The sequence below is a fragment of the Paralichthys olivaceus genome, chromosome 20 (assembly GCF_024713975.1).
Source record: "Paralichthys olivaceus isolate ysfri-2021 chromosome 20, ASM2471397v2, whole genome shotgun sequence".
NCBI lineage: Eukaryota > Metazoa > Chordata > Actinopteri > Pleuronectiformes > Paralichthyidae > Paralichthys > Paralichthys olivaceus.
The window spans coordinates 10484902-10501670 of record NC_091112.1 but is presented as its reverse complement, the minus strand read 5'-3'; the positions used below and the strand labels follow the sequence as shown (position 1 = coordinate 10501670).

The 16769-nt window shown below is 41.9% G+C and overlaps 1 protein-coding gene across 9 annotated transcripts in view; it reads left to right on the top strand.

Annotated features, from left to right (window-relative positions):
• The window catches only part of elmo1 (engulfment and cell motility 1 (ced-12 homolog, C. elegans)), a 96533-nt gene that overhangs the window by 39084 nt on the left and 40680 nt on the right, over positions 1-16769 (top strand). For 3 of the 9 annotated variants that reach the window (XM_069515760.1, XM_069515761.1, XM_020090826.2), the window contains exons 7-15: positions 1273-1308; positions 2796-2895; positions 3625-3776; positions 3937-4015; positions 5900-5950; positions 7327-7449; positions 8402-8530; positions 9851-9955; positions 11704-11812. In XM_069515760.1, the coding sequence (XP_069371861.1) occupies positions 1273-1308; positions 2796-2895; positions 3625-3776; positions 3937-4015; positions 5900-5950; positions 7327-7449; positions 8402-8530; positions 9851-9955; positions 11704-11812 (884 nt within the window). Of the gene's footprint in view, positions 1-1272; positions 1309-2795; positions 2896-3624; positions 3777-3936; positions 4016-5508; positions 5551-5899; positions 5951-7326; positions 7450-8401; positions 8531-9850; positions 9956-11703; positions 11813-16769 lie in introns of all 9 variants that reach the window. The other 6 variants (XM_069515764.1, XM_069515765.1, XM_069515763.1 and 3 more) reach the window with 3 other exon arrangements.

Here is a 16769-nt window from a genome sequence, read left to right as displayed (position 1 = left end):
AACCAACCTGAGCTGTAATTGTTCAAGAGGCTCGGTGCTGACGACTCTCGAGTGTCGCTGGGATTCGAAGCCTCTGCCAGAGTTGTTTTCATGTATTCATGTGGAAGTCAATTCTGCCTTTCCGGCCCACACCAGCTTCACAAGGCGAAGGCAGATATCGCCCTCTACTGACTAAAATATGGAACAACTGTACCATGTAGCTTCATTATGAATTTATAAATACATTGTGATTTCTTTCTACAAATTAAAAATGTCCAGAACAGGTTGCCAAATAGTGTACAAGTAGAGTGCACAGTATATTGTATTTTCTCAAGGGAGGATGATACAAAACATCCATAGATCAAAAGTTAGAGGAGGTTTTTTCCATTTTAACAGAAGTATAAGGGTGTGGTAATGCATACAGGAATTAAATCAGGTCAAAGTTCATGTGAAGCCACGCTGCCATTTGCTTTGCAACAGGAAGTGAATGTTTTATTCACCTCCTCTGTGAGGCGAAGTTTCACTGTTAAAATATTAATGTTTCTGTGACCGGCCACTAGTCTCCTGGCCTGCAGCATACTCAGCCATCTCATTAAGTGTTTTTATTTTCAAGATAACTAACGGGAAGAGACATTTTATGTCTTAAAGAGAAAGTTGACTTGCAGAAGAAGCACATTGTCTCGCTGACATAGTATACAGGTTTTGAGATTTAGTCCCTGCATGTGAACGCTGTCTGTTCTGCAAGGGACACAGATTCTGACAGGTCTATGTTCATCTTTGTTTGTCTCATTGTGTCTTTCTTTGTGTGGTTGTGTGATTTAATGACTGCAGCATTTCACCCATGATACTGTGTATAAACCATATCATCATGTGCTGCATGCAGCAGAAATCTGAGGTTACAGAACCTGTTGTCACATCAAGACATTAAAATGCTGTGTATTTTTCATCTCCACCTAAAGTTCAATATGAAATTAAGGTTTTGCAGCAAACTGCTTCTGCATCTGTTTCTGCTTGGCATGCTCTCAGCATCTGGGTAGACTCACTGGTTCAGGGTGTTTACTATCAGTCAGTGTATGAAAGTAAAATATTGACATTAAATTGAACTTGTGTCTTATTTGTACAATAAGAATTAACGTGTTAATGATGTGAGATGGAGATTTCTTTTGTTTCCTATTACCTTGTCAACCGGCTGTGATGTGTGTTGTTCCCTGCTCTGTGCTGACACCAACCAACCAAGGTTGTTGGTTGTTTTGTTTCCCAACTGTGACGCCAAAGTTTTTCGAATCTTTGCAGGCGCTATCAGAAACTACAGAAGATTATGAAGCCCTGGTAAGGCTCCCCACCCCCCACCCCCCACACCCCAACCCTCTGGCTGGGTAACGTCATTGGCTCTCTGCCCTTCCTAACCTGCTGACCGAGTCTGCATGATTAAGACTCTGGCCCCACTACCTTATGGGAAATGATTTATATGTTTATAACCCAGCCACAGGCTCCCATTTCAGAATCTGTGTGGCACTGTTTGTTTGTTTTTTTGCATGTGGTTTATGGCAACATAATCAATCGACTTCTTTAATATTCTAAACTGAAAGAAGACTAAGATTTATTCATTTTTAAAAATCAACTACATCAAGAAAACCCATTGAAACGCTGTTTTTCCAAGTAACAGTTAAAAAGCATCATTACTTCTAGTGTAAGTCAATGCTTACCGTGAAATAAATCTTGGTTTTCTATGCAACACGGTGCTCAGGGTTCAGGGGATTTTTCTCTGGGCTCGCTGTGAGCCAGTTTTTCCCTCTTCATCATAATGAGCTGACAGGAACATCAGCCATCCATCAAGGTTCTTTTCTCTCTGTCTGCCTTAAATAATCTATCCAATAATATCAGTGTTCTGCTCCTCCATGTAGCGTCCAGTAGTTAACCACAGTATGTCACCTCAGTGCCATCTGCAAAAGCCTGTTTGTCCTTCAGCTGTCGGTTACTAATTGTCCATTTGTTTGTTTTTTTAAGATGCAGAGTTTTTGTTGGAAACATTTTATTGTTGTTTGATTATAGTGATTTATACAATTAACTAAAACAGTAAAACATAAAACAACCTTGAACACGTACACACTTGAGCACAAGTGCAGGCCAGTTCTGCAATACCAAATTTGAGCAGTAGAGGACAGTGTTGTAAAACAATCCATCAAGTCATACAATTTATTGAGCACTTTTCTACACGTCAGCAGGAATACCTTTAACTTTTTGATTTTTAACATGACTTGTTTGCCAGTGAAAACTTTTTATATTTGATAACGGTTCCTACATTTTTCATTAAGGACTTCCTGCTGTAATATCTTGGATGTAACAGACATTTTATAATGTGTTCCCTGCTTTGGCCTCCTGCGACTCCTGCAGCGTGATCTATTTCTCCTTGTATTTGTGTAACTGCATGACTTCATTCTATAATGTAGCTTTCTGGTTCTGATTGAACGCCACACTGTGCTGCCCGGCTCCTGCTGGCCCCCTGATGGCCCCTGCTGTTTCTCGGAGGCCAGTCTGTCTGCGCTGCATCGCACACCTTCTCCCCCATTTCTTGCTCTCTCCCTGTCAGTTTTTTTTCTCTTCAGCGAGCCTGGTCGCAGCTTTGAACTTATGTTGTTTTCGTCCTCTCTCCTCTTCCTCTCCACCACCTCTCTTTGTCTCTCGCTGATCGCTCATTCCTTGTTATGTTCCAAGCCATCTGGGCTTTGCTGCTATACACTGCTCCAGACCATCTGCTCGAGAGAAGTTTCCTATGGTTTGTGTGTTTGTGTGTGTGTCCGTGTGTCGTCTCGTAGTTTTGGTGACCTGCTGTCCTTCACTCTGACGGCCTTCGTGGAGCTGATGGACCATGGCATCGTCTCCTGGGACACTTTCTCTGTGGCCTTTATCAAGAAGGTCAGCCAGGAAAATGACTCATTCAGTAACAGGGCTGGGGTTTGAGACAGAAACAATGCTGCTGTTCAATTACACTATATTGGCATGAAATGATTGATTTAACACACACATATATTGGTTTTGACGCCATCTATACAGTAATCGATATTGATAAATGCTCCCTTGTCACATTACATCACAAGGTGTGTACGTGTATTCATCATTGTATAGCTGACAATAGAGGCATCTGCAGTATAATAACATAATTAAAAAGTTTTTTAAAACTCATCAGCTTAATGGAGCTTTTTCAGTCATATTATCTCAAATTCATTATCTAAAACACATGAACCATCACAGTTGAATTTGTTTAGCTTTGCATGGTTTCCCTTAGGGCAGCATGATGTGGCCAAACAATACATCACAATAAGAATGTTGATATCAGACGATATTGATAATTATCATGTTAAATAAATGACTGTATTATATCTATTGCTTTTATTTCTATATTACAAGTAGTATTGATATTGTTTTATTACCCAGCCTCGTTTTCACCTCTTTCACATTTCAGAACAAGCTAAAAACATTATGGACAACAAGCTACAAACACAAATCCACAATTAACTTAAAATGTGCATTTCCAGGCCCCTGTTGCATTTTTGCATCACTGTGTGTCTAAAGCATTACTGCTGATAAATGATTCAGACCTCTCTGCGGTCTCCCTTCATCTCTCCTGCACCACCCCCTCTGCAGATTGCCGGCTACGTGAACAAGTCGGCGATGGACACGGCCGTGCTGCAGCGCTCCCTGGCCATCCTGGAGTCCATGGTGCTCAACAGTCAGGATCTGTACCACAAGGTGGCGCAGGAGATCACCATCGGACAGCTGATCCCACATCTTCAGGGGTAAGAGGGTGAATCATTAAACTCTGTGAAGTTGATTCATTTATTCTAATTTATCAGTGTCATTTACACAGTGATGAATGCATTTGAAACCACCTGTGCTGACAATAATGAATTGCTTGTTTTCTTAATTAATCTTAATTGTGCTGCTGTTTAATTACAGAACTGATCAGGACATACAGACCTACACCATCGCTGTCATCAACGCTCTGTTCCTCAAAGCTCCTGAGGAGAAGAGACAGGTGAGACACCAGTGTGCACACGCATCATTCTCACACTATACTGACTGTACTGTGTCATTCCATGATGCAGTGAGCTGTACGTCACTTTATCATCAGCGTTTTGTACTGTTACAGAGTACTTACCCTGTGTGGGTGTGTGTGTGTGTCAGTGTCTGTTACACACTCACAGTGTAGTGCGACAGTAACATCTAGAAGTGAAGTACCAATAAAAGCACCACTCAACTTTCTTTCGTCTCCTCTCTGCAGAAGTGTTTTAGCTCCACCATGCTCTCATTCCTCCACTCATATCCTCTTCCACTCTCTCTCTCTCTTTCGCTCCCTCACCGATGTCACGTGCCCTGTAGCTAATCACATGATCTATTGCCTCTGCACCACAGCGTCCAGGGATGTGCCTCGACATTAATAATGAATGGGCTAACCCACAGTATTCGTCCCATGCAGCATACAAAGTTGCAAAGACATGTTATGCGGAAATAAGTGAAAATGCACTACTGCTTACATTACCGCATACTCAGAAGTTTCTTTTTACTGAGATGTTACTAACAGTTTGACAAAGATCAGATTCCACTTCATTGGGCTGTTTTATGTGAAAAGTGAACAATTTCTTTCTCGGGTGCCGGGTTTCCGTAAAATGTTTAACAGCTATAACTACAGCTTATTCTATTTCTGCAGAGAGGTTTTATAAAGGGATGCTGATCATGACATGTTTTTTTTACACAAAGACAGATTACAGATGTCACATTTTGAATGGGAATTCCGGTATTTTGTATTCTGCAGCCCTGTGTTCATAAATGTGTGTGTGTAAATAAATGGCTCTCGTCCAGAAGATTATCTTTGCCAGAAGTCGTCACATACGGCAACAATGCAATCTTACAGGGGAACTGCGAAAGTCCATGAAATGACCGTTTTAAGTACTTTTTTCACCACTTAAAGGCTCAAGTTGTTATTCCGGGTCTTTGCTAAAGGTCTGACAACATTACACACGTCTTCCAACAGAATTTGTTCCTTTTATTTGTGAAAATTACTTGGTGGTGGACATTTCATGCACTGTCGCAGTCGCCCCATAAGATTACATTGCAGTCACTGCCATCGTGTGCTGGCTGCCAGAGGAGCTAATCTACTGGACAGATTCATTAATTTACACATGCACATAAAACTCAGGTTAAAAAAATACCGGAATTCTGCTTTAAAGTGCCAGAAGCAAACAACACCATCTTAGATCTCAGATAGATGACCGTGTGTGTTTTCGGTGTTTGTGATACCCCGTCGCTTCAGCTATTATTATGGTCCCCCAGTCTCTCACTGTTCTGCTGACTCCGTTGCCCCCTCACCCCCACCCTCCTTCCTTCCTCCCAAAAGCTGCACCGCTGACAAAAAAACAAGTTTTTTTTACCTCCTGTCAGACTCGTTCTTTCTTTTTTCCACATTCATTCACTCACCCTCTATGTCTCTGTTTCTCTGACTTTGTTTCCTCACTGCACACGATATGGTAGTTTGATGAGCACATTGTGGACATCCTAAATTGTCCCCTGACAGTAAGTGCACCCTTGATTAGCACACTTTGTAGTTTGCACTGTAGATGACATGTAGTTAATGCCTTAAGTAATCCCTTTTTTAAGATTAAGTTCTCCTTTGGGATGGCTTCCTTCTTATTTCATTACCTGTCACTGCAGACTCAGCCATGTGCCGTGACAACGTTATTTTTGTTTTTTGCCTATATTCATTTTATTTTAAACATAGAGAATCCCCAGAAAACACATTTATTGCTGATGTATTGTTGTTTCTCAACCCCCCCCCCCCCAACTCTCCAGCTAAATATATTTATTTATTTATCTATATGTGAATATGTAATTTTTTTCTCCCCCTTTCTTTCTCCCTCTGTAGGAGATGGCCCATATTCTTGCCCAGAAACAGCTGCGCTCCATCATTCTCAGTGTAAGTGTAATAACTTCTCTTCCTCTCCAGTCTAAGTTTATTATCTTTCTGATGCCTCTCAGACCTGGTATTAACATCTGTGATGATCAGCACTAAGTACAGGTTTGAACGCACCCTAATCCTCTTGAGATTCCATCACTGTGAGCTTATTCGTAGGTGGTCTGGTACGCATTCGGCCACATTTTTTTGTTCTCTGTATGAACACCAATGCGTCCTGGGCGACATTTTAACCTGCTCAGCTGACAAACCACAGTTTCACAATGAATCACATTTATTTTCATTGCTCTCTGTGTCTAAATGTTGATTTGTTGGTGGCCACACTGATCACCACATAAAGACTTTAACCTTATCTTGCTTGTGTGTGTTTTTCCTGTTATTTGAAGCACTTTGTAACTGTGTTTAAAAAATGCTATACAAATAAATAATAACTATTATTGAATAGGAAGAATCTGTCTTCACAGTACAACTGCACAAGATCACTGAGCACCTCCTGACTCCTCTCTCTCTCTCTCTTTGTCGATCTCTCTCTCGCGCTGACATACACACACACACACACACACACACACACACACACACACACTCAAACAGTGACATCGGACACATCTGTAAAATCAACATCATCAAACAGTTATAATCAAATCTCTCAGATGAATGTTCATACCAGGTCTGAACCGGGCCTCTCCCTGTCTGTCTCTGTGTGTTTGTTGCTGTCTGTATGTCTGTCTCGGTCTGTCTGTCTCTCTGTTTGTCTTCGTCACTCTGTCCATCTCTCTCCGTGCTTATCTATGTCTCTCTGTCTCTCTCTCTGTTTGTCTCTCTGTCCCTCTCTGTCTGTTTATCTTTGTCTCTCTCGGTTTATTTTCGTCTCTCTGTGTCTCTCTCTGTTTGTCTCTCTGTCCCTCTCTATCTGTTTATCTTTGTCTCTCTCCTGTTTATCTTCGTCTCTCTGTCTCTCTCCTTGTTGGCTTCTGTCTCTGTCTGGTTTTATGCTTCTGCACCAGTGTGATATCATGGAGGAAAATGACACTTGCCACTCCTGCCTCTGTCTCACCTCCCTGCTTATTATCTACTGTTCTCTCTTTCTCACACCTGCTCTCTTTTCTCTCCTCCATCCTCTCCCTCATGTTAAAGCTTGTGTCTCCCTCTCCTCTTCCTTCATCTGACTTGGGCTTCCTAATCCTCATTATTCACTCCAAAATCCTCTTATTCTTCATTGTTATCTATCACCGTCTTCCTCCAAAATCCATGTCTCGCCTCTCCGACCTTAAAACCCGTCCTCTCTCCTTCACCTTCTCTTTGCACATCCAACATCTCTGTCTTACATTCTCCCGTCCCGCCTCCTCTCCCCTCCTCTCTTTGTCCTTCACGCCACGCAGAACGTGATCCGGAGCCCCACGGCCATCAACGACGAGATGGCCCACCAGCTGTATGTGCTGCAGGTGCTCACCTTTAACCTGCTGGAGGACCGCATGATGACAAAGATGGATCCCCAGGACCAGGTTGGAACAGTGCAGACACTAGTTGGTGATGAGTGTCAGGGTGGGTGGAGGCAGGGGATGGATAAATTAGTGAATGCTGGAAGGGTAAAGAGAGGAATGTAATTTCACAGATATGGTAGTGAATTCTGTAATGCAAGTTCATATGACTACAATACAATATTGTATATAAAATATAAATGAATAAGAAAAATGAACAAAGAAAATTCTTAATCTTCATTACGTAAAATGTAAACATAAATGAACCTCTTTATTGCATTATTTATTCGGTTTTCTTATTATATTTTATAACCAAACCAATAAATAAATCGAACCCCACAAATTGTCAGTACCAGTGTATATATTATATTTATCAGTAGACGGGGTTCAATAGAGGTATATGGCATATCAGGCTTTAGTTACATAAATAAATTATTGTTATAAGGATCAGTTTACTGTTGTTGGGATTTGTTACCTGTAAGAAAAATCTAGAACACCACCAGACTTTTCAAATAAAAAGTATGAAAGTCAGAATGATAAGCATTCAGGACATGTTTGTCCAACCTAGCACATCCAATGCAGCAAAAGTAACTTTATTAGAAAAAACTCAGTCCCTGCAGGTATACGCAGAACAATTTCCAACAAAGAAAAAAGAAAAAAGGTGTTTTTCACAGAGGGATCCCCCAGCAGGACAGACGAGCATGCTACAGCTGCCAGGAGTAAACAATCATTAATCTTTTATTCAACAGCTTGTGGGCAGTTTGGGTCTGATCAGGCCAGATTTAAATTGTTTTAAATGTTACTGTAGGTTTGGCCAAGAAACAGTTGAGAGACATGGCTACTGGCCAGGTAGCCTTGGGCACCGCAAGACCCCAGACAGTGGAGATGAGGGATTCCTAAATTACAACATGTTGAAAGGAAGAAAAGACGGATAGATTTATGAGCAGCACTTTAATATTCTTCTCTGCGTGTGCAGGCTCAGAGGGACATCATCTTTGAGCTGCGGAGAATTGCCTTCGACGTGGAGTGTGAGCCCAACAACAGTGGCAGCATCGAGAAGCGCAAGTCCATGTACACCCGCGACTACAAGAAGCTCGGCTTTATTGTAAGTTTGTGTTTGAGAAAACCTCAAAGTACTGATACTGAATACACACACACACACACACACACACACACACACACACACACACACACGACTCAAGAGTGAGATCAGGAAGGAAAACAAACACTGTTTGAACACAAGGGACCACTGATAATTGGCCTTGATTGTCCTTCACTTTAAAATCTGCATGTGTGTGTGTGTGCGTGCATGCACTTTCCTTTTACCCCCCTTCAATCTTCTTTCGCTCACTATGTGTGTCTGTGTGTTTGTGTCTATGTGGTATATCTCATGATGTGGGGAGTATAGAGACATGACTGTGTGTGTATGTGTCTGTCTTTCTTACTGGTCTAACTGTAGCATAACAATAAATTGGCTTGGTGTGAGCTCACAGTTGTTTCAGGGCTCTTCCCGTCCACACTCCCACTGCAGTGTGTTCAGTTAAGATAAGAACAATTGGACTGCCTCGTCTCCACCAGTGTAGAGAAATACCCCAAAATCCTGCTTAGCCTAGCTAGGCTAGACAGCGCACACACACACACACACACACACACACACACACACACACACACACACACACACACACACTCACACATACACACACATACACACGCATCTGCAAAGACCCTATCACTGTGAAAATCATTTATTTGCCATTTAGTGCCTTCAGGTGTTTTAAGTGAGGATTATTTAATGGGTCCATATGAGAGTGATGGTATTTGTCTGTTTCCGTTTGGACCCTTTAAATCTGCTTCCTGTTAGGCACGGTTATAAAACTGATGAGCCAGATCTCAGTGTCCTCAAGTCCTCTTTTCATCCTCTGCTCCCTCCTCTTCCTTTTCCTTTTCAACATCCTGTCTCACCTTTTACTCTCAGGATCCACTTCAGAGTGATGTGTGTGCAAATATATCCATGCTTCTAACTGAAGGTGGAATAAGGACAGTATATATCCTTGTGTGTGTGCGTGCGTGCGTGCGTGCGTGCGTGCGTGCGTGCGTGTGTGTGTGTGTGTGTGTGTGTGTGTGAGAGCTATAAATCATATACAGTCACTTCACATTTTTCTGACCATGATAATAATTGCTTCCAGGCAGCCAACTGTTTTTATTCAATTCACCAACTTGCAGAAAGTTGAAACTTGTTCCATAATTCCATGTTTTTTAGAAAATAAAATCACGCACGTTTCACTACGACGACAGACAACAACTGATCTGGCGGAAAAAAAGAGCATGTTCAGCCGATTATCCCCAAAAGAATAAAGCTTTAAAAAAAGATTTTGTAGTATTGTGTTCAAGTGTATGTCTCCCCCTCTGTCTCTCTCTCTCTCAGAACCATGTGAATCCAGCTGTGGATTTCACCCAGATCCCTCCAGGCATGCTGGCTCTGGATAACATGTTATACTTTGCCAGACATCAACAGGACGCCTACATCAGGGTAAGACTGCTCACACACATTCATGTGCGGTTATGCCCCATGTCAACACACTAACACACACACTAACACACACACTAACACACACACTGCTCCATCATATTTTAGCATTCCTTCTCGTCACCTCCGCCTCCTCCCAAACTTCATTCCCTCCGGCTCATTCATTTGTGTCTAGTTTCTGGCTCTAACACAGATTTTCTTTCAGCAAAAAATGAATTTCATGAGGCTGTTCAGCCCAGACAATAGAACTGATTTAATTCCTTCCAGTGTCAGTCTGTCATTTTTACACTGACAGTCAGCAGGATTGGTTTGGTTAATAGGCTTGTGATTGACCTCAACTGCAGTCTCTAATAGGATGTTAGCATAGAGTGAAGATAAAGATGGACGACACATCTCCACTTCCTCCCTTCATCTAGAAGTGAAGCCAAAATATCCCAGACACCAGGGGCGGGTCCAGGGGGGCCAGCTGAAATCTTATTGGCCCTTTAAGTGTCCCTGTCCTGTCCATGCAAGGTCCTACTGATATAGGACCAATCGCTAGTCAGTCTTAACTGTCACTAGTGATGTTTCAGTTCATTTACACAGCATTGTATGTAAGGTACCTTATTGACACTACTTGTGCTATATTTATCTCACCAGAGTTTCATAATCCTACTAAATCCTACTAATGACATAATTATTCTTGTAATTCTATCACCCCCACACTCCACCTACTGCAGAATAGAACACATCATTTATTAATATATAAGTGGTTCATGCTTTACATTCGTTCTTTACAGAGGTAGAAGTTAACAGATGCTTTGAAAGTTCAATCCAGACTCGCCACAGTCGTCTCATTCATCGATAAGTTATTTTCTCCAGTAAAACTATATGAGGCCGAGATTAAAAATGATTGTGTGTCTGTTTGTGCACTCTGGTGTTATGTTGGTGAGTAACTCTTGAGTCTCTGGACCTGAGAAAAGAGATGTTTTAGCAGAGCTGACTCAGCCGACCAGAGGGAGAAAACGGAGTCTCCTTTTTCCCAAATTAAACTGTCACCAGCGAGAATGATTGAGACTTCGATAGCCTCATTTATGGTGCGCTGCAGCCTTCCACGTAATTAGGCTGAATTCTTTTGCTGTAGAGATTTCACTTATGTGTTTTGCCTTCCAATCAGATAGCTGTGAGGGTCAGATAAGGTCAGATAATGACTAATAGAGTCAACCCTAATGGAGTTGTTTATAGTAAAATGACCTTGTAAGCCGGTGTTGTTCTGTATATTGATGCAAATGTAAAAGCAAAACACACTGAGAATGCACATGCCTGCCACAGAATATTCTACATTTGTTATCATGACTCCACGCTGGCAACAGCCAGTGGCCTTTTGAACATGATATTTCAAGAACGCCTTGAGGGAATTTCTTAAAATTTGGATAATACGTAATGATTTGATTAGAATTTGGTCACTGTGACCTTACCTTGTGAATATGTTATCTTAAGAATGCCTCAAAAGAATTAACTGATCAGATGTGGGTGGTCAAAGGTCAAGATCACGGTGGCCTCACAAAACACGTTTTGGCCTTTTGAACACAATATCTAAAGTCTGCCTCGAGGGAATTTCTTCAATATGGTTTTAATTCTAGTAATAAGATGAAATTATTGAACTGTAAGATGTGAGTGTAAACATCCCATATTTTGACCATTCATCTAGCACTGAGCAGAATTGCTCCTGATGTTTCTTCTCATAATCATTTGATTCTTTGTGTTTTTAGATCGTGCTGGAGAACAGCAGCCGAGAAGACAAGCACGAGTGTCCATTCGGCCGCAGCAGCATCGAGCTGACGAAGATGCTCTGTGAGATTCTCAAAGTCGGCGAGCTTCGTAAGTTGACATTAGCACCCAGACCCACACACCCTCCACCTTCAGTCAACTGCAGATGATGGCTCTTATGCGTAGCCCTGCTTTACCCACAGAGATGCATGTAGCTTGTATGTACTTGAGCATGTGCGTCTGGATGTTTTCCTTTTGTGAACACATCCTTCCCTTCCCTTCCCACTAAGATGAAAGCAACCATTAAGCTCAGTTATTGTGCTGTTGGGAGTTCATTATTTAGGGATGCACCTCACCCCATTGAGCCCCTCTCAGGCTAATATACTGCCTCTGGGGGGGCACTGCACAGAGTCAATGAAGCTTTGCCCACTTCCAATCCGAAGGCATGTTTAGCTCACTTTTAAACCCACCTGCCATTTTCATCTGCCCATGTTTGTTTTCTCCACAGAGGATTTAGACTGGGCCGCATTGCAGGGTTCTGCCTCTTGCCTGTAAATTGCAGTTATGGACCTTATTGAAAGAACAATGTCCACTTCTATTTCTCTGTCTGAAAATATTTAAAGAAATTCCCCCAGATTCTCTCCTCTGTGTTTAACTAAAGTGCCCGCCTCGGTAAAAATACAAGATAAGAAGATGCAGTCATATTTATTTAACATTTCCAAACATATTATAATGTCCCTCTCCTTTTTTAATATTCTCTTATCTCGGCCAGACTCTGATTTAATGCAAAATGTCTCCACCTTCCTCTCTGTCCTAATCAAATTCTCAGCACACACTCAGCAAAGACAAATAGACCCAGATATTAAGTTTTAAGCAGAAAGATGCTGGGTGCAGTGTTTAGTTACAGTAACATTGTGACCTGACAAACATACTCTGACCTGGAGAAACCTGGGGTGGATGAGTGGAGGGTTTTAGTTCTGGTGAGGAGACGGGTCATGTCTCTTGTCTCTTGAGCGTTTTGCTTGACTTCTTTCAGGCTACATTCACACTACTATGTTTTTGTTTCAAAACATCTACTCTGCTACGTATATGGCCGGCGTCCACTCTACTGCAAAGTCCAAAAGTTTGGAAGCACTGCTGATCCCATTTTAGTTTGAAAAGTCCTGCGCTGCGTTTTAGTCTGTCAGGGCAGAAATGGAGATGTCTGGATGTCTGATGCTTGCTGATTTGGTCTTTTTGGTCACGACGTATCCTTCCCTATTTCGTTGGGCACCTATCACATGACCCCCTCAGCATGTCTCAGGGCTTTGATTCAGTGCATCTCATTAGTTTTTTATCACAATGTGAACCACTGCACACGCGCTCTTGACTCAAAAGACCAAAACTGCTTCCCTTTAGTCTTTTAGTTTGTCCCTTGACCTCATTCAATAAGCAGATTAAGTCACCAGAATTGTCCCAAAACAGGGGGAAACATCTGTGTATCTGTTCCTAAACATGTAGTTGAAAGCTTATGCAATAGAGCTAGGTCTCCGGGATGAATGCCAGGACATCAATATTAATAAGATTGTTTCTGAGAGATGGGAGAGTGCACAATTTCATATAACTTAATCAAATGATTTGAATATGCATCCCAACCTAAAAAATCTGCTCAACATTTTACACTCTACTTTACTTTGGCAAATGTTTTTTTCTGCTATTTTTACACCAGTGAAGATACTGTTATGTTATGAAGCTAAGATTTCCCTGCAGGACTTAAAGCTGGGGTTGTATTATGGTGGTGACCTTGACTCATAGCTCTGGGCCTCTCTGCTCCCACTGGCTGTATAATGTCCTCTTTACTTTGTCTGTCAGCCCCGGAGACTGAAACTACTATTAATATTTATGACGTGTTATACTGTTTGTGTGTATGTGTAAAACGGAAGAACAGATAAGACTTGGTATGGTAAACCTATACGCTGCAGAACTTGACCTATCCACCCATAGATGCTGTCTGCTGCCACAATAACAGCAGCTACACCTGCTTCAGATGTGACAGGATTCTCGTAAACATAAGTAGGTCGTCTGTGGGCACGGCGTAAGAGATAATACATGTAAAGGGAATAAAACTAATTCCCTTGGAGGAAACTGGGGAAGGGAAAAAGGCATGTTGAGATATATATGTATATAAATATAAATATATATATATATATTTGTCTTTTTACACACATATACACACACACACACACTGATTTTGTCCCAAATCTTAATGTTCCCATTCGTCTTTGTCACGACCCCAGTAAATGTTTGCACAGACTCACACTCACAGAGCATTATATGCGTCTTATCCTCATGTGTCCCAGAGTAGTCATAATCTGCACTGCGTCTTCTCTTGTCGATGGCTAAGTGCATTTTCATACACACCCCATTAGCCAAGTGTATATTAACACACACTAATGAATGTATGAGAAGGATGAATGCAGCATGGGCCTGGCAGGTGTTGTAAATGCTCCGTGGGTAACGGCTGGTCATTAGAAGGAAGTGTGTGACTGTGTGTGTTTGCGTGTGTGATGCAAGGGGCATGAGTGTGCATTTCCCAGAGGAAGGCTGGGAGAGAAATGAGTCTGAGCTCTGCAGCGACTGTCATTATTCGGGTTGACCTTTCCACAGAGACACAATGAAATACCTGACACTAATGAGGATGTTGGAGTGGCTGTCTGTGCCTCTGTAATGTTTTATCGGTTTTGATACCGTGGTATTTCAGTCGGAGTAATATTAGAAACTGTGGTACATTATTTTGCCAATAACTTGACATGTAACAATGACATTTCAAGCCAGTCCTCACATTGTGGGGAAAACACGTCTGCATGAGCCAATCACGAAAAGAAGAAGACCGACAGAATCTTTCTGTCTTTTTTTCTGTGTGTGTGTTCTTTAGATGGCAATGTTGGTCGGTCAGTCAGTTCATTACTTTGATCAGAAATATCTAGAGCCTTTGAGTGACTTGCCATAAAATTCATGATCTCCAGAGGATGAATCATAGGCTGCAGTCGAAAAGCCTATTTGTCGATTTCATAGTCTATTTTAGAAAAGTTCCCAACTTAATATAGGAAACACTGGACCATTAGGAAAGGAGAAACTGCTGTCCCACAATTCCTTGCAGCACTAACATTTAAAGCGATGCAACATGATAGTAGCACCAGAGCATACCAATATACCAATATAGAAAAAAACACCTTTTTTAGTCTTGTGACACAAACTAACACAAATGTAAATCCTCTCGATTCTTTCTTTTCCAAATCCAGGACCCTCACTCTCTACTGTGGTCACAGCCTCACAGAGCTGCTAGCTTGGCTTCACACTTTTCTTTTTGTTTGTTTACACATCGTCAGACATCACCTTACTCCTCGTGTATAACCCTCTACACCGCACATAGGTCTCAGTGCAGCAGGTCATACAGAGCCTGTAAGAACAAGGTGATACAGCTGTCAGTGTAGCTGTAGGCTACCCACTAAATCTTTCATAGTGCAGAGAAAACCGAAGACGCAGAGCTGCTCCAGAAAACTTCATCAATGCCAACCAGATCACCAGCGCAATGTAATTCTCCATTTAAAAGTCATGGTTGTCTTTCAAATTTCGTGTCTATAAATCCAATCCAAAAACCCCTGGTGCAGAAAATAAGACTTAATTTCAGCCGCTTCTTCTTCTTTCTTTTTTTTTTTTAATTTTTCCAATCTCTGCTTCACACCCCTCTGTGCACAAGGGCAGAAGAAAGAGACAGTGGATTAATTGTGACGGCGGTGATGTCTTTGTGGCTCATTTGCTCGATGTGAAATGTCAGGTTGGCTCCGGCAGGGTCCAGACACTCTCTTCTTGTTTTCTCATGAGGTTAAAACACCAAGGGATGGTCGGTTTCCCTCGGGCGGCTGAAGTTGCCTTTTCTTCCCCATCTCATCTCCTCAAGCTCTTCTTGCCTCATTTTTCTCACTCACTCTTTCGTTCAGGCTTTTATTCACTCTCTGCAGGTCTAAAGAACATCTGTCCCTCTCACACTTGTATTCGTTCCTCGTGCTTTCTTGCTGCAGCTTTCTTATCGTGAATTTGACACTAGTACACCACAATACAAAGAGCATTTGACATTTTCACAAACAACTGGCAAGCATTGCAGTGACAGTTGCACTTTCAGGTTTTCATCTTCCCCATTTACAGACATTTCATTGTTGAAATATTTCTATGCAGATTTGCTCTGGAGGAGGGAGGTAAGGGAGCTTGTTTGGTTGAATCATCTGTCAGCGCTGCCAGATCCTACATAATTCATGGCACTACCCAGGTGTCACTCTCTCCGCTCCCCTTCTTCCATTAATTTATAACCTTTCTGTTTCTCTCTCTGGCTCCTGCACTTGTTGTTGCCCTGCTTTAGATCCTAAAAGATTAATTATCCCACCGTGTTTCTGTCGGAACACAGGGCTTAATGGAATCTGCGTCGATGAGGCACCAAGCCATGACTTTTTCTGACTCTCCTCTTTGAGCTGGCCCATGGAATATTTATGAAGTTATTTAGGAAGGACTGGCCGTTGGGAGTAATGGCCCCGCTTGGTGATTTGTGGTGTGGCGTCTCATTGCTGAGATGGCGAGCCGGGTCCGGAGCCATGGCAGGACTGGAAACCAACACACACACATGTGGGCGGACTCATACGTGAATTAAGGTCTGTGCAGGCTCCAGACTGACGGCCACATATGTTTGTAACTGTCTCTTCCATTACTGGCCGATCAGCCCGGGTCAGAACAAAAGGCCACGTTCAGCACCATGGAAAGCTCTGTCACAATACATCATGTGGACAACTTGATTTATTTTTGTCTCTTCTCTGTCTTCATTTTTAGTTAATATGTTACACGCGTCAGAAAAATGAATATTTAGGTTTCCTGAATAGGTACTTTGTGTGGTATTTTATTAAATCTTTTTTTTGTTTAGCTGAGAAATGCCCTTTTATTGATATTGGATAGTAGGAAGATGAGTCACAAGATATAAGGGTAGAAAATGACAATACAATAAAACGTACTCTGTGCCAGGGCAACCACAATTTTTCATGTT